Source organism: Chrysemys picta, chromosome 5 (genome assembly GCF_011386835.1).
Source record: "Chrysemys picta bellii isolate R12L10 chromosome 5, ASM1138683v2, whole genome shotgun sequence".
Classification (NCBI taxonomy): domain Eukaryota; kingdom Metazoa; phylum Chordata; order Testudines; family Emydidae; genus Chrysemys; species Chrysemys picta.
Genome location: NC_088795.1, coordinates 15,798,376 through 15,819,994, shown reverse-complemented (window position 1 = coordinate 15,819,994; position 21,619 = coordinate 15,798,376). Strand labels below are relative to the sequence as shown.

At 45.1% G+C, this 21,619-nt stretch overlaps 1 protein-coding gene across 17 annotated transcripts in view; it reads right to left on the bottom strand.

Moving 5' to 3' along the window:
* FRAS1 (Fraser extracellular matrix complex subunit 1) overlaps nucleotides 1-21,619 on the bottom strand; it is a 293,322-nt gene that overhangs the window by 35,873 nt on the left and 235,830 nt on the right. For 12 of the 17 annotated variants that reach the window (XR_010601696.1, XR_010601695.1, XM_065597470.1 and 9 more), the window contains 12 exons: nucleotides 21,315-21,434; nucleotides 20,400-20,579; nucleotides 17,563-17,687; nucleotides 16,849-16,989; nucleotides 15,526-15,753; nucleotides 12,940-13,053; nucleotides 11,165-11,315; nucleotides 7,633-7,792; nucleotides 6,483-6,645; nucleotides 4,078-4,324; nucleotides 1,738-2,082; nucleotides 1,229-1,389 (listed from right to left, as the gene is read on the bottom strand). Coding sequence is in view for 14 of the 17 variants with exons in the window: in XM_065597470.1 (XP_065453542.1) it covers nucleotides 1,229-1,389; nucleotides 1,738-2,082; nucleotides 4,078-4,324; nucleotides 6,483-6,645; nucleotides 7,633-7,792; nucleotides 11,165-11,315; nucleotides 12,940-13,053; nucleotides 15,526-15,753; nucleotides 16,849-16,989; nucleotides 17,563-17,687; nucleotides 20,400-20,579; nucleotides 21,315-21,434 (2,135 nt within the window). In the remaining 3 variants the exon portion in view is untranslated. The other 5 variants (XM_065597474.1, XM_065597473.1, XM_065597475.1 and 2 more) reach the window with 5 other exon arrangements.

The following is a 21,619-nucleotide window of genomic DNA, read 5'->3' as shown; positions in this document are numbered from 1 at the left end:
TGCTTATAGGGCTCCCATTACCATAGTCTCAAAGCGCCTCACTATCTTTAATGTGTGTATCCTCACACTACTCCCGTGAGGGAGGGCAGTGCTGGTATCCCCATTGTACAGATGGGGAATGAAGACACCAAGCGACTTTGCCCCCCCGTTGCACAGGAAGTCTGTGGATATTGAACAGAGATCTCCCACGTCCCCGGCTAGCGCCCCAACCACCAGACCAATCTTCCTTCTCATCAGCTTCAGCTACTGGGGCTTCAAAACAAACCTAGCAGGTAACTCAGCAATACGAGCAGAGAGTAACTGTGCTGTAACCCTCCCCTTTCCTCATCCCAGCTCCACCTCACTATTGTAATTGTCACCCTCATGTCTAGAATTTTAAGGTGCACAGGAGATTTTCAAAGGCACAAGGCACCTAATTCCCACTGAAAGTCAATGGGAGTATGGTGCTTAATTGCCATTTGTGCCTTTTATGATATCCCCTTGTAAGCTTTTGGGGGGCAGGACCATTGTCTTTCTATGTGTCCTGTGAAGTGCCTGGCATGTTTTTGGTCACTATAAAACAGACAGTCAGAGACGTTCAGCTTCTCTAAGCATTACAAATTGTGACCGCCCACAAATGGAGGAGGATTAGTAATGGGCTGAATAACTGGGGATTCCATAGACTCTGTGGCATAATGGGACAAAATCAACAACGTGACTTGGCCAACAGGCCCTGAGTATCACTGGGCTTTATAAAATTAATGTTAAGTTTTTGTATCGGGGCCCCACTGTGGTAGGTGCTACGCACACATAATGAAAAGAGGGCTCCTGCCCTAAAGAGCTTACAATCGAAGGATATGGCAAGAGAGAACAGGTGGATATAACAGTCAGATGGGGAACACCAGGTAGCAGTGAAACATCAGTAAAAGCCTGCAGTCTGGAAATGAGGATTTTACATGGGAAATCAGGCTGTTCTTGGCTGTTGCTTGGGAAGGTTTGTGGCAACTCCTTCTGCCATTTATGTGTTTCTTTATTTGATTAAAATGACTCTTGATGCAGCTGTATTGGTGTGGGATCAATTGTATCTATAAAAAAAATACTTATGTCTCTTTTATTCTTAATGTCCCCAAACCTCTGTAACTAAACAACTGCAGTAAATTTAACATTCAAAAACAGTGAGTACAGTGATTATATAAGAGACAGAGACTGAAATCTGCTCCATCTAAGCACTGGGTGTGTTGTCCGATACCTCCTCAGTTCTGCCTGGCCTGAACTCTACTTTCTTGGAGCTGGGGATATAGTCAATTCCTGGACTGGCCGAGGGTGGATCTGAAGTCCGAGTGGCACACCACACCGAGGTGGGGGTTGAGAGGTCAGTACCATGCCGGATCACTGGAATGTCAATGGTGCCTGGAGGTGAAGTAACACATATTAAAGCCATGATTAGAACTTAGCTGGACATGAGAAAAACACACATCTGAAATGTCAATAGGGGCCATTGCCCTTTTCCTTCACCGTGACTCGGTCCATGGCTCTACAGAAAGGATAATGCCTTGCAGACAGTAAGAACCAAAGCTCAGCTCTAACTTGTGGGGCAGGATGAGGAAGTGCCATAGCTGCCGCCCTTTTCCTCCACCGCACACATCTGGTTGGAAGGTTCAGTTCTTTACAACCCCCACTGGTAAAGCAGTGTTTCCACGGCAAGTATCTCACAGTGACAACAAGCCCAGACCCAGTGGAATTACTGCTCTCCCTTACCTGCATCCTCGTTGACAGTAAAAGTTGCGTTTCCCAGGAACACAGTGGAGGCGTCGTTGGGGCCACTGATCATCACCTTGGCCGAAGCCACGCTCCCTATGCGCGCATTACTAGAGGCATCCGCCAGGGCAATTTCAAACTCCTCCTCCTCCTCGTATTCGCTGTCATCGATCAGTTTGATGTCACAGGTTGACATGGTGACACCGGGCCCCAAAATAACACGGTTCTCATTCGACATCCCCCTAGACTTAAAGTCAGACCCTGACTCCAGTGCGTAAAGGCTGCTGCCTTTAGCAGATTTGGAGATGGTGTAGCAAAGAGCAGATACGATGCTGCTGGCATCCCCTACAATGTAACATCCACGGGGACAGAAGTGTTATTGTCAGAAAATTACATGAGGCTTCATTTGCTGTGGAGGAACATAGGCTCGCATTAGACCTGAATGAACTCTGGGTTTAAACTGAGTTTGGATCTCAACATAAGTGATAGGCCTGAAGCATGTGACCAAAAAAAAAAAAAAAATAGTAAGAAGGAGGGATTGTTTGCATTAAACTTGTAGTTTCCCTGAACATACCAGTGTTATCTCATTTAAGGTGTGGGTTGAGGTAACAGAAAAAGAAAACACGGGGAATTGGGCACCAGATGCAGGAAATAATGGGTGTGTTTAGTTTATTATAAAGAAATGCATAGTTTAGTAGTTAGAAAGAAATACAGCAACATGAGATAAGGAGGAAACCTTGAAAAGAAAGGGGCTCAACCAGGAATCTTGTCTTGACCAAGCCAGGGGCAGGGTTCTGCTCTAAAACTCCCTCATCTAGCTTTAGTTAAGGTCCAATAACCAGCCATGACATCAGTGGTTTGTCATAGTATATAAAAAACAAGGTACCTAGGGGTTCTTTGTGAGTGCCTTTCCTTACCCCTCTGGAAAATAGCATGATGGGAAGGTACCTCCCAGGCCTAGACCTGTTGAGAGTATTTGGGTCAGTAATTATAACTGTATTGCTGTTGGGTATAGAATATAGATATATATGCTTATGTTTGTACATTGTGTGCAGTCACCACCAAGAGGCCTTTGAACTGATAAAGGAATGCTTGTGTGGAAACTGAGTTTCCTAAACTTATTAGGAAAATAATTTCCGACAAACTGGATAAATTCAGACATTCAAACATCGTAATCCAAATTACAATCCATTGTAATTTCTGGAATAAGGGGAAAATATTTATGCAAGGGTGTTCTCAAAGGGACACTCCTTCTGCTCTTAACCATATACAGAAATTGGCCTAGCATGAATTCAAAAGAACATTTTGATATTTTTAACCAGTTGAATCTCTGGACACTCAACTCCAACTGTTGCCTTCTGTTGCTACTCGACTGAAATCAGAGATTGAAGAGGGCATGTCTCCTACTACCTGCAGCAACACTGCATTCCAAGGGAAGTACAGCACCCAAAACATAGGGAAGAAGCCAACAGATATCCTGGTTTCCTTCTGTTCCCTCTGTCTTCAGTAGGAGCTGGACTGGGCCCTAAGACAGCAGGCCTAAACTCAATTATTGAATCTATAAAGGAAAACCAGGCCATCCTCATTGCCCTCTTTCCTTTATTTTCAGATATCCTTTTCCCTGTGGATAATGCTACATTTTTAAAAAGAAAGGAAGTAACTCCGTTTTTCCCCTCTCTTTTTGAGCTCTGATATCTGCCCACCAGAAGGGAAGATCGACTCGCTTAAAAGCTGGGAAAACCTGCTAACTTCAAAGAGCAATGGAGCCAGATGAGAGAAAACTGAGTCCAGACAAGCACAAGAGGCCCATTCCTGCCACCCTTCCTCATGTAAACAGTCCTTGTTGTACTTCTACTCTTGTGAAAAGAGGCTGCAGGATTGGGACCAACATCTCAATCAATAAAAATGCCAACTGAACACTTTTATGTTTTAAAATTCTATCATCAAAAGCAACGTCAGAGATGGGACTAAAGACTCTGAATGTAGCAGCAAGTTCTACTGTTATCTCCCGTGACACAGAAGGCACTAATTTTGCACTAGAGAGATAAATCCTGTTATTGCTCACAACTGATGTGTTTGCTCTAGTGTTGGCCAATGGTGAAAGCAGGAATTTGGGGATCGGGGCTTCCACGTTGCCTTCTTGACTCCGTCACTGATTTATTGTAGGACCTTGTCATGTAATCTCTGTATGTTTCAGTTTACCCATCTATAAAATGGGCCTATCACCACACAATGGAATTTCAAATCTTAGTTAGTGTTGGTAAAGCACCGTTAGCTCCTGTGCTGAGCTAGTATCATTGTTAGATCATTATCGTTGTTATTATAGCTAATACTACAAACCTTTCCTTTCAATGGGTGCGGACAGAAAGCCAGCACTCTCGTTGACATGGTAAGTCTTCCTGTCAAACTGCAGAGTGGGTTCATCCTCTGTGTCGTTGATGATGACTTTGGCCTGGGTGATCTCCCCCAGCAGGGCATAGGCTGGCATGCTGAGCTCCACGGTGAAGCTCTCCGTGTTCTCAAAGACGTCATCATCACTGATAGCAATGATGCAGGCCTTGGTGTCCTCCCACTCATCAAACTGCACCTGCAAGGAAGTGAACCACAAGGGGTGTACGTGTGGGCTTGCAGCCGCAAATGCAGAAACCCTCCCTGTTCCCCTCTGGAAAGAACGGATGCCCTGAATCTTTGCTAATAATCACAGAACTTTAATTGCCCTGGTATGTCTCAGAGCTATGCTTTACTTTTGTTCTCCTGGGACCCGATCCAAAGCCCTCTAGTCAAAGGAAAGACTCCCAGTGACCTCAGTGGGGTTTGGATCAGAGCTCTTGGGAGCTCCTGAGCTCAGTTCTTCACTGAATTGCCCCTTGTTCAGTCACCTACAGTGAATGCAGATGTACAAAGTGAATGCAAATCTCTACCACTCTCTCTTCCTAGTGCTTTGCACAGGGGTAAACAACTACACAAGGCAAAAGGCACTGGAGAATCAGGCCCCTTGATTCTGACCTCACACTAGTTTTATGCTTGAGTAATTCCATTTACTTTAATGAGTTTCTCCTGATTTACACCAGCGTGAATGAGATCAGAATCTAGGCAAGCCTATATTAGACACGATCTTGCAGAATATTCCCTTACAGGGACCCTGTCAACATAAAACTCATACTTTAAAAGAATGTCCTCTCACCTAGAGGCTCAGAAACACCTTAGATTCTTAAAACTGAAGTCATCTAAAAGTCTACTTCATGTTTTTACCACTTATTTTACTAAGGTGGGTTTTTTTGTAGTCCATGAAGTTTAGATGATGAAAACTGACTGATCACTTTCAGTTTTTGGCGCTCATGTGCTAACGGAAAGTTGAAGTTGTTTAGGATGACAACACTGCAGAGAATTACTTGAATTTCAAAAAAACTGGTTTCACAGAATTATTTTTAAAGTCATAAATATATTTCTATTACATTAGTAAGTAATAGCTAAAGCCAATTTAGGCCTGAAAATCAGGAGCAAGTCCACGGATGACAAACTGATGTCAGAGGGGTCTCAAACTGACATTTTAAAAACAAATTTAAATTAAGGAATTTGGCATTGAACATTAGAGTCAAAGATCTGAAGATGAGAAGGGACCATTAGTGCATCTAATCTGACCAGTCCTGGTCTCACCAGCACGATATACAGAGGCAAAATCATCTCCCCTAACTCCACTTACTATTCCCCAGTCAATATAGCCAAGGATTGCTTTAGCCCTTTTTCCACAGCATTGCGCTGGGAGCTCATGTCTGAGTTGTTTGTTCACTATGACCCTGTGATGGGGTAGACATACCCCACACTGGACAACAAGGGGGTTAAGGAGCTGCTCTGGGCTCAGCCAGCCCAACCCCGCCACACCTGCAAAGGCACGTACAGGCTGGAGCAGAACAGCTCATTTGTGGGCCGTGCAAGGACAAGAACAGACCTTCGACCCGCAGCTCCTGAGGATAAATAAGAGAAGGCAGGAGCTTCCCTGACCACAACTGCCTGAAGGTCCCTGTCTAAGGGAAGGGAGGGCCTGATCCTGATTCACCCTGACAGAGAGGTGCTCCTCCCTCTCTCCCATTAACTTAGTTTGCGTGTGTTAATTCCCCTTGTTTTTGTTTATGGACTACCCCAGAAGTGACCTGGATGGAGGGCCATGTCACAAGAAGAGGCAAGGCACTGGAGTGGCAGGGCAGCCACTGGCTGCAGACCCCAATGAAGAATGAGTTGTCACACCATCCCCGACCATGAGGAGGTGCCAGCAGTGAGCCGACCCCTTCACAGACCCCAAAGTCCTTTTCAGTCGCTGCTTTCCAGGACAGTCCCTCTTTCTATACGTGTGACCTACATCTAGGAAGAAAGAATATGGGACCTTACATCTGGCTGCATTAAAATGCATTTTGTTGTAATGCAGCCTGTCCTCATCATTATTTACCACTCCGCCAACGTGAGCAGTGTCCTTCTAATGTTACACAGTGCAATCCATGGGCTTATTCTATGGTGAGATGTTGAACTCCGCCACTTCCTTCTTCTCCTCCCGCACATGTCTCAGATTTGTGAAGCAGGGCTATAACAGCTAAGGTAAAAGGATGAAACAGCAGAGTCCAGACATCCTCAGGGGTACACAGATCAGGTGCAGGCAAATAAACAACACGCGGTCTGATTCACTATGTTAGGTTTCCGCAGGGCTATTTCTGGGGATATATCGTCCTTCCAGATAGAATTTCTCAACCCACCTGGCCTGCATACTCTACGTAGTCCTGCTGTCCTGGCTTTGAACTGATGCTGGAGGTGGCAGTTCCTTGCTCCGTGCGGCACAGGGCAATGGCATATTGATTGAGGTTACCGATCCTCTTCACTGTTACGCTGACAGAGCCAGCCTTCTCACTGACATTGTAGCTGGGAACGTACACAACGCAAACATGGGAGATACGTTAGGCACGTCACTTAACGCACAACTGGAAGCTGTTCAGGTACTAAGGTGATGAGCGTGGTATAAGAATCGGAATTGAACAGACCATGAGCCTTATATGTTTTTAGTGATACTAAGCAAGCCCTAATCCAGTCTAATTCATGCCTTCAAGGAGGTGAGATCTGGAGACACAGTAAGGGACTGACAAACATAAGGAGGCAAACTTTGATCTTAGATATGTGGGTGCTACTCCCACTCATCACAAAGGTAACACATCAGATCTGCAGCCATCCCAAACTCAGGCAGATAAACGCTATACTCCACACTGTCATGCACAGGCAGTGTGTCCTAGTGATTAGGCTACTGGACTGGGACTTGGGAGATCTCTTTCTGGCTCTGCCACTGGCCTGTAGGTTACCTTGGGCAAGTCATTGCATCTCCGTGCCTCAGTTTCCCCACCTGTAAACTGGGACAAATGACACTGCCCTCCTTTGTAAAGCACTATGAGATCTACTGATGAAAAGTGCGGTGTAAGAGCTGGGTATTATTATGCTCTCTCCATACACACTCATAGTAATTTCTCAGCTGAAACTACTGGGTTCTATATGGCTTCATTGTAGGACTGAATCATCATTTGGGACTGACCTTTACTCATGTGTAGCACAATGGGGCCTCGGACGTGATTGGGACTGTTGGGCGCTACTGAGATATACTAATAAATGATGATGATCTATCCGTATGGGATTATTCTCATATACCAGGCCCAGGCCACTTCCCAGCACTGCTCCATGAAAACCATGGGCCAAAATCCGAAGTGAGTCTAAGAATCTATCTTCTACCTCCTTGTAGCCACCTCAGCTTCTTAGTTACACCAACTACTTATTGATGTGTAACTTAACTTCCACCCCACCCATCTCACCTCTGAATAAGGCCCTGTATGTCAGATGAGTGCTGTAACCCATAGGGTAGCTTACCTGGTGTATTTAAAACTTATGAGAGACCACTGGATATGGAAGACATTGTCACTGACAACGTTGGGCTTGCTGTCTTTCACTAGAAACTGAAAGCTATCCATGGTTTCCTGAATCTTCTCTTCCAGCAACACGTACCGAATCAGTCCCAGATTCACATCCTCTGTTGGGAAGAGACTCTCAGTGAGCCAATCCAGGCATTCAGTGACAGTTTTACAGGTGAACAACGTACAAGCTGTATGCATTCATCTCTATGGGCCTGATTCTGATCACAAATTTGACACTGGTGCAATTCTAATGGCTTTAACGGTTATTTGTCATTCACTCCAGTCCAAGAGCCATCAGAAATCATGCTGCATCTCTCTCCAAAAACCGATCTAATCTTTTCTTCCACGACTTAGAAAAAAAGGATTTTTTTATCTAAATTTGACTGGGACTATTTTAATACAAATTTGCTTAAGAAGAATTTAATTAAATCCCCTGGTCTGTATTTTGGTGTGTCCCTTTAAGGCCACTGTATCGCTGCAGTAGCGTCTGAGCTTTGCCATAACATTAAATTGACTCCTTGACCTCTGCCCATAAAATAATATTGGGTCTCTTCCTTTGTGTTAGCCTGGATTTACTTTACGCAAGATGGGACAGACTTGGCTGGGGAATTCTGATGAGAAGAGATAGACAGAAACCTTGACTGTGTTTGCCCAGCGCCTGGCAAAAATGGGGCTTTGCTCTTGACTGGCACCTCTGTGTTTTACTGTAATAGAAACATGAAGAGCTAGATGGAGGTGCGACAGGTTGCCCCCCTTTAAGGTGCCACCTGATGTACTGGGATCCGCTGACCCTGCCTGTTCCACCAGCCTGGGCCCCCTTTACCCTGTCTTGCTGAGCCAGGCTCTTAAGCTTCCTCTAGCACACACAGAGGCAGGGCCACACCCAGCTGCAAAAAGACACAGACAATGAGATCAGCTCTGGGAAGACTCAGCTTAAGAGACTTGCCCCAACATTCAGCTGTCCACCTGCCTTGGAGTGCAGACCCAAAGGTATATTGTTTTACGCTGTATAGAAAGATCTGCACAGCGCAAGCTCATAAAAATTCTCCCTCTCCCTCAATGTGAAGAGAGAGATGCACAAATTCTTGCCACCCCCCCCCCACGTTAGAAATTGCACAAACTGGGTTTAATAATAAACAAAACAAACTTATTAACTATAAAAGGCAGATTTTAAGTGATTATAAGGGATAGCAAGCAGAACAAAGCAGATTACTGAGCAAATAAAACAAAAAACACGCCTACTAAGCTTAAGATCTTAAAGAAACTGTAATTTCTCCCCCTAAATGTTATTTTAGGCAAGTTGCAGAATTTCTGTAGCTTAGAGTTCCAGTTATTTCTTCTTACAGACTGGACCCCTGTCTCAATCTGGACTCACCCCTGCCTTTCCCCTTAGGTTAGTTCCTTTGTCTCTTCAAGTACTTTCAGCCGTCCTTGTTCTTGGGTAGGCAATGGAGGAGAGTCCAGATCAACCCCTCCCCAGCCTTAAAAAAAGATTTGCCCTAAGGCGGGAAACCTTTGTTTGATCCCCATCCCCCTACAGAGGAAAAGTACCAGCAGTGTCCAAGGTGGTATTTTGTATCAGGTGATCTTACCACCTGACCTTGCAGTGTCAAAGCAATTATGAAACCAAGTTTATTTGCAATGTCCACAGGAAGGAACGCCAGGCAAATAGGAGATCCACATCTTCAAAGACTCATTGTCTTTTTCTAATGGCCCGTTAGGTCTGATTGCTTACTGTCTGGTGGGCATTTCCCAAGTACATACACACAGTTGTAATTGTTACATAGTCAATATTCCTATCTTCAGATCCAGAAATGATACATGCATACAAATTGGATGATCGCATTCAGTAAATCATAACTTTTCCAATGGTATCTTACATGAGCCATCTTGCATAAAGTATATCTTAGTTATGCCATATTCATATCATAACCATATTTCTATGAAGAATATGGGGTGTAATGTCACAGGAGGGTTTACGCTCATCCTGTCTAAGGGGCTGTGTAAGGCTATGTCTCCAAAGGGAGCACCAGAGAAGGCACTTTGAGGTTCAAATTACTTCCTTGCTTCCACCTTGCAAGTCACCACAGCCCTGAAAAGGCTAACTTCCCCCCAGCCAAAGAAGACAAAGACAAAATAAAGTTTTCAAAAGCACCCAAGTCAATTAGGAGCCTACATCCCATTTTCAAACCTTATTTTCCAGGAGGTTTAGGCTCCCAAGTGCCTAAGCCCATTTTGTAAATGAGAAATTTTACCCAGTAGCACTATCAAGCCCTGATTAGCAATTATAACAATTAGTTGTGTCTTTGACTATTAGCGGCAAATATGCCCAATGGCCTGTGATGGGATGTTAGATGGGGTGGGATCTGAGTTACTACAGAGAATTCTTTCCTGGGTGTCTGGCTGGTGAGTCTTGCCCACATGCTCAGGGTTTAGCTGATCGCCATATTTGGGGTCAGGAAGGAATTTTCCTCCAGGGCAGATTGGCAGAGGCCCTGGGGGTTTTTCACCTTCCTCTGCAGCGTGGGGCACGGGTCACTTGCTGGAGGATTCTCTGCACCTTGAAGTCTTTAAACCACAAGCTGAGGACTTCAATAGCTCAGACATAGGTCAGGGGTTTGTTACAGGAGTGGGAGGGTGAGATTCTGTGGCCTGCGTTGTGCAGGAGGTCAGACTAGAAGATCATAATGGTCCCTTCTGACCTTAAAGTCAATGAGTCTATGAACTGTCTTGCAGAAGGTAATCAGAAGAGTCAGGAGCACATTATCCAGCCAGGGTAACATTTTTCATAAGTTAAGACAAGAAAGACCAGAAACTAGATCTCCAGAAGGCATTTTTAGCACTTCAGCAAATACCGTAAACTGCATCCCAAACATTTTCTCTCTCTTAATCTATAAAAAAACTGCTGGGGGAAATTATTTGCACAGTGCAGCTCTTTAAAACAGCAAGCCTCCGTCATCAGTGCTGAAAAACCTTGGAAATCTTTTTTTAAAAATCCAGCCATAAAACAAAATACTTCGAGATGGATAAAATACTATTTCAAATATGTGAAAAAGCCTGGGTGAGCACAACCCAAATCCTGACATTCAAACACACCCAGACTTTGGTCATGTTCAGATCCAGGTGCAAAATCTATGGCTGGCCCTAACCAAACCGTCAGCTCCAAACAGCCTTGAATGCTGAGATGACTGGGATCTGGATTCAGGATCATCTCCATGGGAAACATTTAATTTCTTTAACTGAGAGAAAAATCAAAGTTTTTTTTTTAAATAAATCCCCCTCCCAACCTTCTGACCTGGGAGAGAACGTCCTTCCTTATTCTACTCTCTTGGCACTGGTGTAAATCAATAACTTCATTGAAGTCAGGGATGTTACACATCAGAATCAATCTGTCTGCGTTTCTTTCATACATGAGCTATCATGACATAGTGAAGAGGAATGGAAAGAAGTGAAGACGAAGTCAATAAAATGCAGTCCTGCTACCCTACCTTGTGTAAATGTAGTCACAGCTGTCCCCGGTTTCAGCTTGCTCTCCACGTGACCATGTCTGGGTCCAGTTGTTATCTCATAGATCAGCTGTTTGTCCCCTGTGTCGGGGTCCATAGTCAACAGTTCCTTCTTGGTGATCAGATTTGTTGCCTGGAGTAAAGCCACACCAAAGAGGTTACACAACTCCTGAGATGCTGCGTAGCAGGTCTGATTAGGCGGCCAACTGAAAGAATTGATCTGTTGAACATTACTTAGGGCTGGTCTACATTGGGGGGGATCAATCTAAGATACGCAACTTCAGCTACGAGAATAGTGTAGCTGAAGTCGACGTATCTTAGATCGACTTACCTCCCATCCTCACAGCACGGGATCGATGGCCGCGGCTCCCCTGTCGACTCCGCTTCCGCCTCTCGCCCTAGCGGAGTTCTGGAGTCGACAGGGAGCGCGTTCGGGGATCGATTCATCGCGTCTAGACGAGACACGATAAATCGATCCCCGATAGATCGATTGCTACCCGCCGATCCCGCGGGTAGTGAAGACATACTCTTAGAGAGGGAAAACCTCTGGAACGTAACAACACAAAGGACATGCAAGGAGTAGCCCAGGATAGACAGGGACGGAGGAGTCCTGTTTGTGCCTTAAGCAAAGGATTCAGATTCGGATTAGCTTTGATATGAGTTTGTGGTTTGAACAAAGGGAAACTTGTGCAAAATTGCCAGGTCTGGTCTGGTCTTGTCTTGAATCGACGACAAACCTCACGTTTTTACATGAAAACAACCTCTCAACACAGCTGGTTGAAACTCAGCTCAGGCATGCTTGAAGCTTTGAGAATGGCCGGAGTTTTGGGTTCTATTCAGAACATTTTGCACAGCTTTAGTGAACAGGTGCTAACCCTCTTTCATTGCCCTGTCACGCGTGTGCCTCAGTCCAGCTCTACTTCTTCTATGTTTTCTTAAGAGAAAACAACGTGAGTGGAAAATTGTGACAATAAAACTCTTTGATGCCTGCACAATGCTTTTTAATAAGTCAGGCACTTGGAGCTGAAATAGCCTTCTCTTAACAACGTGCGAACCTATTTTGCTGTGAATAATTTGGAGTATTTCTTTGCAACTTACACTGACTCCTCAAAGTACTGTCAGGTGTGCCTGTCCCTGTATCCTATTTGGAATTCAGCAAAACGAACAAAAGTTAATGGGGGGGAAGAAATCTCTGCATTGACAAACATATTGGAATCATTCCTTTTGAGGCCCATCAGGGAAGACAGTTTCAGCCATTGCTGGCACAACACCACCCAAAAAAGGTTTACTTCAGTCATCATGCAGTCCGAGAGTAAAAGGAATCTCCCTGGAACTTCTACTAAGTCCATCCGATTTTGCTCTGTCGATGTCATGCCTGCAAATAATCAGCCTCCTGGTGCCAATGAGGCTCGTCCGTACTCCAGTGGGGAACACCCGTATAGCTATCCTTCCACATTACAGAGTGCTGGCTGTCTGGGGAGACTTCTCAGGAGATGGGTTTAGCCCCTCCCCTGGTAGTATCTCTATGAGGTACCTTTACCACATCCCTTCCCACCACAGTACATTGATTCCAACCTGCCCTCTGTCATCCTTACGCATTTCCCTAGATGGGTACTCGGGTTTTCGTTACTCCCATCACTGAAAGAGAAGTGATGAGACATTCTGGATTTTCTTGTGCCTGTTGCTCCCCTCCCTCTTTCCCTTCTTTCAGGAACATAATCAGGCTGGTTTTAGCAAAGCTGAACTCAAGCGGTTACCTTGCCATCCATGTACTCCAGCCACTGCAGGCCCAAGTTGGTGACAATTCTGGGAGTCCCATCATCCACCGGGAGAATGTCCACTTTGAACCGCTGCGGTGCTGCTGTCACCATCTAAGCAAGAGTCCCGACACAGAGGTGGCCATTTATGCCTCATACACATAATTGCTTAGCATGAAATGCCGGAGGTGTCGTTTATTGATCTATCACTACGGACATTCCAGATGTTTCACGGAAGGGGGCGTGGTCCGTGCCCTGAAGAGCTTACATGATGAATCAGACCAAACACAGATGCTGGGGGGGATTTCCAAAACAATCAGCTTTGGCCTAACTCTTTCACCCACTGGAGGGATAGCTCAGTGGTTTGAGCATTGGCCTGCTAAACCCAGGGTTGTGAGTTCAATCCTTGAGGGGGACACTTAGGGATCTGGGGCAAAATCAGTACTTGGTCCTGCTAGTGAAGGCAGGTGGCTGGACTCAATGACCTTTCAGGGTCCCTTCCAGTTCTATGAGATAGGTATACCTCCATATATTATAAGTCAATGATAAAACTCCCACCATTGTTTTCAAGTTAAACAGAGGTACACCCATGCTGAGTGCTACTGAAAATCTCACCCCAAAGAGCTCCTGTCTGTTCATAGAATATCAGGGTTGGAAGGGACCTCAGGAGGTCATCTATCCAACCCCCTGCTCAAAGCAGGACCAATCCCCAACTAAATATGTTACTTCTGTCTGATCTATTTAGATTGTAAATTCTTCCAGGGCAGGGTCTGTCTCTTACTATGCACTGCCTAGCACAATGAGGTCGCTATTACTGTAATATAAATAATTTGCTCTGCTGTTACCCTTATTTTGATGATTATCAACAGATGTTGAAACCAATTAATAAAAAAAATCTTGTGAAGTGTTTCCTGAAATGCTCACAAATCTATATTGAAAATGCATTTGGAACGTATGTTTCAGAGACTTATGGCTTCAGGGACAATTGGGGTCTTTTTATCCCAAATATCCGTTAGGCAGAAGAAGTGGGAAAAGAATAACCAACAAAAGAGGATGCTAATTAAATTAATACTCCATGGTTTCAGCCTTTGGGATTTAATGACTGTCTCTCACAGCGGCAAAGCTAAATTTTGCTGCATTGTGATTTCACAGCGCTGTCTGTTCCGGGATGTTTTGTTTCCATTCTTTAAAAAGACACTTTCCATTTCTCACTAGTACAACTCCCCTCTCCCTCAGAGCCTGCAATAACCCCTCTGCCTGCTGTGCAGTCTCAGCACTGAAATATCATGGGCCAGGTCCTCAGCTGGTGGAACGTAGAATACTCTATTGATTTCAATAGATCAGATCGATTTCTTGTCTTCTGAGAGCTTCTACCTGTCTGAAAGGCTGGAAAGCCAAGAAAGCCTCACCGCCCTGAGACAGGTGAGCGAGTACATAATTGACAGAAGAATACCCAGTGCCGATACTGCAATGGCAGACAGTATTTGCTGCTATTCAACTTGAGGCTGGCTGTCTAGAGCACTGCCGCACTTTGCGGTCGGTAGCGCCATTTCTTTACATTAGTGAAGATGCAAAAAATCTTTCCTCTTTTGTCTCAGCCATTTGAATGGACTAGGTCGGGGTGGCCAACCTGAGCTTGATAAGGAGCCAGAATTTACCAATGTACATTGCCAAAGAGCCACAGTAATACATCAGCAACCCCCCATGAGTCTCCCCCCACTCCCAGCGCCTCCCACCCACTGGCAGTCCCGCTGATCAGCCTCTCCCCCTGCACCTCCTGATCAGCTGTTTCGTGGCGTGCAGGAGGCTCTGGGGGGAAGGGAGGAGGAGCGAGGGCATGGCAGGCTCAGGCGAGGGGGCAGGAAGGGGTGGAGTGGGGGGCAGGGCCTGTCGCAGAGCAGGAGGTTGAGCAGTGAGCACCCCCCGGCACATTGGAAAGTTGGCGCCTGTAGCTCCAGCCCCGGAGTCGGTGCCTGTCCAAGGAGCCGCATATTAACTTCTGAAGAGCTGCATGTGGCTCCGGAGCAACAGGTTGGCCACCCCTGGACTAGATGATTTAAGATTACATTGAAACGTGCAGCTGGGCAAAGCACAAGGCTAATACTCCGCACGATACTGCAAGAGCTCTAGAACTGCGTCGGGATAGTCGATCCTCAGCTAGCACAAATCGATGTAGCTCCATGGATTTCGGTGCTTTTTTTAAATTTTGGGTCAGATCCTCAGTGACTGTAAATTCACATTGCTCCACCAAACTCAACAATCTGCATAATGTCAGCGCATGTCCGCGTGCATACACACACGCGCACACAAAATATGCTTAAAAATCATAAAGTGCACAACACCTAGAATACACACACACACACACACACACACACACACGGTCCAAGCACTGCACTAGCACACAAGGACATGGTGGAACACCAGCCGTCAAACAACCATTAACGTCATGGAGTTCTGCCAATTTACACTCACTGAGGATTTGGCCCCAAAAGTATCAAATGCAACAGCCAAGTGCCACTGGACACTTTCAGGGAGGTTTACATCACTTCTAGGAAATCTTTCTCTCCCCCCTCCATTCTCCCTTACCTCCTTCCCTCCATCCTCGGCAATGAAAAAGGGATTGGTCCCATCAGACACTGTGAAGGTGAAGCGATCCTTCAAGGAGTTGCTGCCGTCGTGGCTGTAGCAGACCCGGTTCTGGTAGATGTCGTCCATCGTGAAGGTGGCCGTTTGGCGATAGTGCTGCCCGTCGTTGGTGCGTTCAATCAGACCGTGTCGAGGAGGCTGCACGATGGTGAATGTAACCGATTCGGCCTGTCCAGAGGAAAGGGGTTGGTGGGGAAGGTGGCAAAGCTGGTAAAATATCCTTGCGGGAGTGGTGGGTTATTCGGGTCAACAAAGCTGGAGACGGATACGACTGGGTTTTACCTTTTCATCTGTCTTCTTTCCAAGTACAAGAGTTCAAAGAAGTAAAGAAGAGCCGCTGGGCACTGAGACAGCTCCGCATGCTGGCACTACTGTGCCAACCACTCTTTCCCAATGTCACTGTCTCCATGAGGACATCAACAGTGGTCACATGAGAGTCAGTCGGGCTAGATTGGACCATAGGTTCACCTAGTCTGATAGCTGTCTCCCTGGCCATACTTCATGCAATCGTAGCATGCAAACACGCTCATTCCTTTTGCAGAAAAGTGCAAGTTGCTTATTCTGTCAGTGAAAGACTGTTGCCATGGCCACGGGACATGGTCCCACGGCTCAGGTTAAGGAATGACACACTCAGAAGCCAGGTGCTTGGCCCAGCATAAGTTCCCATTGTGCCCAGATGAGGCAGCTGGGGACTTCTCTGTTTTAAGTGAAGTCATCAGAGCCAGCTCTACGCCCCCCTCGTAGAAATGCTTCAGCATTACAAGTCTAGGCCATGTCAGTTACAGCAGCCCTGTGGCTGCTTTAACTTGTGCCCTGGGCTTGCTTAGCTCCTAGTGAGACCCAGGAGAAGGGACTGAAGAAAGGTGACTTGCATCTATCCCCTTCATTTGTGCCAAGCTAAGCTGAGCTGAGAAGAGATAGAGCCTGCAAGGTTTATAGAGGAGATGGGGCAGAGGGATGTTAGGTCCTAGCCCAATGATGGGTTTTCTTTGCTACCCATAGAAGGGAGACACAAGAAATGAAGTATGACATTTTTCGAGCCAAGACTTGGCTTTATTCAGACATAATTCCCTACCTCAGACCTACCCCAGACCTTTATTCAGACATACCCTCCTCCCAGCTGTTTGTCTGAAGCTGTCTAGTCCCTGTGGTCACACAGAGTATGTATTGGGAGGAAAGACATTAGTTTGAATCCCTCCGAGTATAAACGCCGCTGCGCAACAGCACAGGGGAGAGAGGATGTGGAAGCAATGCGCGCCTTACCTCCGTGTCGGCATCTGTGGCTTTCAGCTCAAACTCCGTGATGGTTTTTCTCACCCCTTCCTGCACCCGCATCCCAGGACTCTGCACCACAGGCAAGGAGTCATCCACTGGGGTTATGGTGATGTCAAACGTCTGAGTGACCTGGGAGAGAAAGAAAAACAGACCTTTTCTGACGAATATGTTCTACTCGGGATGTGTCTGAATGGAAGCAACGATGTTATGAAGAGCCAATGGGGACAGCTCATAGGTAATGCTGCAGATTGTGTATAAAAGAGTGTTTGTGATGCTTTCTTCAGGCGTCCTGAACTCTATGTCACCCTGCTACCCCTCTGCCACTACTCCCCTCCACCTAGAGTGACCAGATGTCGCCCGATCTTATAGGGACAGACCCGATTTTTGGAGCTTTTTCTTACATAGGCACCTATTACCTCCCAACCCCCGTCCCGATTTTTCACACTTGCTGTCTGGTCACCCTACCTACACCTCACACACTAAATGTGTTCCCTTGGTGACACATCTGACCTCCGTCCGTACGAATAGCAGGAGTACATGCCAATGCTAAATTATAAGCTCGGGAGGCAAAGCTTGTTTCGTTTAATTTTTTTGGTGTAACTATGTCTCCCCTACGACATCAGGGGAATTTACTCCCAGCACGTCGATCAGTCCAGAATCGACCGTCTGCATCAACTCAGAGAGCCACGTGCTCAGACCTACCTCATTCACTCCATCTGAGACGGAGAAGGTGAACGCATCAGCATGCTTCTCTGCCTCACTGGTGTGGAGGTACTGGATGCTGCGCGAGGCCAGGTCTGCCTGGCTGAATGAGTTAATCCTTGTGCCTGGGCCAAAATGATAGGAAAAATGTACAACAAAAATGATGAAAAGTAAAAAGAGCAGGGAACCTGAAACAACCTCTCGGAAGGACAGAAATGTGTCACAACTCCATACATAGCTCCAACGCACAAGTGGAAGGAACATAGGGTGGGGCTTTCACAAGCACTCCCAGTTGGCTTAACTCTGCTCACACTGAAGCGAATGTGAGTTTTACTGGTGACTTCAATGGAAACAGAGTTAGGCCAGTGGTGAGGCTCCTACAAATCCCATCTGTACCGTTCTCTCATCCTGAAGGATGAGATTATATGAAGTTGAGTCACATTCTCAGCAGACTGACTGGGCATGGTCATGCAGAGTATCTGTGGGGAATCAGTATATGAGGAACAGTAAATCCCACAGTTCCATTATCTCTCAGACAACACACAGTAATATGCCAAAAGAGGTTTTGTTGAACGTGGGCAAAAGGTTCTCACAGCTTTATTTGGCATAAGAAAAGATCCAGGATAACATTTTCAAAAGTGGAGGAGCTGCAGGAAAAGAGGAACAGACTTGCACATGTGGTGTTTGTGTCCAGGAATTATACCATTTTGGGAGGAAATTATTAAAGAGATTCATCTTCCGACAAAATACCAGCTTCCTAGAGATCCCCTGACCTGCTTACTAAATGCTCCAGAAAGGATCTACATTTTAAACAGAACAACAAATCAATTTATTTTTGTTGTTAGTAGCAAGACTTTGTATTGCACATTATTAGAAAAAATGTGACTTCTCTTCCTATAGAATTGTGGTATAGTAAAATATGGACTGTCCTTGTAATAGAAAAACTTTCACACCAAGTACGTACACAAGAGAAGTGCCAAAAGGAGGATAGGTATTGAGAAATTTGGTCACACTTAGTAGTGTACCCAGAAGAGGACTCTCCAGCCAGCAAGCCAGAATCTTTAGCCAGGTTCTTTGAATATTAACCTGAGCCTGAAAAAGTAATAATAATGCATGATGTATATTAACATTTTATTGTAACTTTGCCTTAATACATTTTTTTCAGAACCAAAACAAAAGCCCTGGGTTCCATTTTCAAAAGTGACTTAGGCACTTAGATATTTAAAGGTATTTAGGTGTCTACTGATGCAGATAGATGCCTATAGTGCGATTTTCAAAAACTTCCAGGTGCCTGACTCCCACTGATTTCAATGGTGAAAATGTTGTCCTTGACTGAAAACACCTGGACAAAATTGGTGATCTGTGTTTCATAACAAATGGCTATCAATTAGCGGTGGGCAAACTTCAAATGTTCAGAGGTTTGGTTTAGATAAGCAACATAAAGAGAGGATGATTATCGAAAACTTATTTGACGCGCATTAGGTTAGAAGGCTTGTGAGAACAGACTCTCTTATGAGAGCTCCAATATTTTTTGCTTAGAGCTGGAGCCAGTTCCACAGTGAAAACAACCTCTTTCAGAGTATTCCATCATATCTACTTCTGATGCCTTCCAGGATCTGAAAGAGCCGTGTTACCAGAACCAGCACACTTAAAATAATGAGAAAAAGTTTAATCCAGCTATTTCAAACTTCCAAAAGTATTATGTTCAATGTTTGGTTTGCATTTTAGGCAGAAGCTTTGGAGGAAATAAGAACACTAATTGCTTATTCCTACTTTCATTTCTTTCTCAAACAAAGCTGTAAGGGCACAGACTGCTTTCTGAAAACACAGCAAAGATTTACAGTCCATTAATCTAATGAAAGGTCACACTAAAAAAAAAGGATCCTAGATAAACATAATCTAAGCCAAAGGAACATATTGTTTGAGGGTACAGGTTTAGAGTAATTCATTAGATAGGATTAGAGGACACATAATATCCTGGGATAACTGGTCCTGGAAGGCAACCGTAAGATTTAAAGATTAAATTTGCAGCAAATTGTTTTGTAAGTCTGACAGAGGGACAAAAAAGCTACTGGTAGGTCTCCAGAAAAGGTTTGTTTTGACAGTACTTAAATATTGGGTAATTCATGCAAAAGTGTGTTAGCAAATTTCAGTGCTCAAAGCAGTCTTCCATAAAGTTTTGCTGACTTAGTATATGGCACATCGTATCTTGGGTATCTGCATATGTCTTTCTTTCAAACTTTGTGATTAAATTGCCACATCTTAAGCATTGCTGAGATAGGGGTTGGAGTTTTCGTACCAAAACACGTACAGGGCAAGATACTGAGGTAAAAACAAGTCATTTGCCTGCTGGGCATGCCCAGTTACAAGGGATGCTGGTTGTGAATTTTTGAGAAGTTCTGGAATCAGTTCTTAAGCATAAGAAAACGAGTCCCCAAATTATACGTGGTATGAATTTCAGTTTAGTGACAGAGGGGCTGCAAGTTATGTGCACTAGGGTTGTCTGAAATAGTGGATTACAAGAAAGGGAGATTCACACAAGCCGGTGGCATGAGCTACAGAACGGAGCTGAATTGCTGAGTAAAACCCAGCAGGTGAGGTTACCATAAATCCTAAACTCCCCAAACTGTGGAATAAATAATCCTCTCTGTGAATTCCATGCCTCGTCTCCACTGGCCTTGTTTTTAAGCTCCCAGGGTTAATGGTTGTTTGAGAGCTCATTGAGGCTCTAATTCCAGGCAGACATTTTTCAAGGAATGAACTTCTAAACAACTTTATAGCCCTGCAAACCTGTGTTCTGTGGAGCACGTGACAGAGCAAGAGAGGGCTTTGCAAACCTGGTGACGCAGCATGTTCCAGGTGACCCAGCTGTGGCTGTTTGGTGATTCGGTACAGGAGCGCTGCAGGCTCGCTGTCCTGGTCGGTGGCGGAGAGCTGCAGCGTTGTGATCTTCTTCACTGAATTTTCATCCAAGACCAGCCCTTTGTTAGATATGATGGAAGGGGGGAGTCTGTCCTCTGAAAGCAGCAGGGGCAAAGTGGTTTGAATTATGATACAATGAGCTTCCCTTCCTTGGCTTTACACACATACACCATGTAGCAAAAAATTTCAAAGACAAATAATTTTTACCTGACTATTTTGGGCATGATTTACATGATGCTTTACTCAAAAGTCACCAGAGCAGGTCAGTGGCGGTTACATCACAACAGGCCTGATTCAAAATGCACTCCAGCCAATGGGCTTTGGAGAAGGCCCCCAACATGAATAATGAACTGTTCTTTTAATGAGCAATTCCTTCCCATGCCCCAGTTTCAAAGGGTTTTGAGTTGCCAATAAACGAAAGCCTAATCATCAAGATTTAAATCTTTAATTCAAAGATTTTTTTTTTTGCTTAGAGATTTATTTAAATTATGATGGGATGTCTTTCTAAAAGATATGCTTCTAGCACAACCAGAAGTTATGGGCTTGACGAAACAATTGATGAGTGGAATTTTATGGGCTGTCGGTCAGATGAGATTATAAGGTCTATGGGGGAGTTTCTGTGCTGTGCCTCTAAGAATCCAGCAGCCGGTGACTGTCCTCCCCAGTTCTTGCACCAGAGAAATTCTTCCCGACAGATCTAGGCCTTTTAGGGCTCCTTTCGCCACTCGCCTTATCTGGCATACATGAGCCGGAGCAGGGGTGAGACTCTCACCGTATTAATCTATGATCTTTCATAGCTAAGAAAATATTGCTTACGTAGCATCTTTTACCTAAGACACTAATATAGAATGACTGGTCGACCAGTTTGTTGCCTTCTGCATCCATCACATCGAAGGTGAAAGAAAAACTTCCTCCAGGCTCCCCCTTCTCATGACTATATTCCACTTGTCCTGGAGAGAGGGGGAAAAAGAAGTGGCTTAATATAAGCTGCAACATCACAAGAACAGCCATACTGGGTCAGACCAAAGGTCCATATAGCCCAGTATCCTGTCTACCGACAGTGGCCAATGCCAGGTGCCCCAGAGGGAGTGAACCTAACAGGTAATGATCAAGTGATCTCTCTCCTGCCATCCAT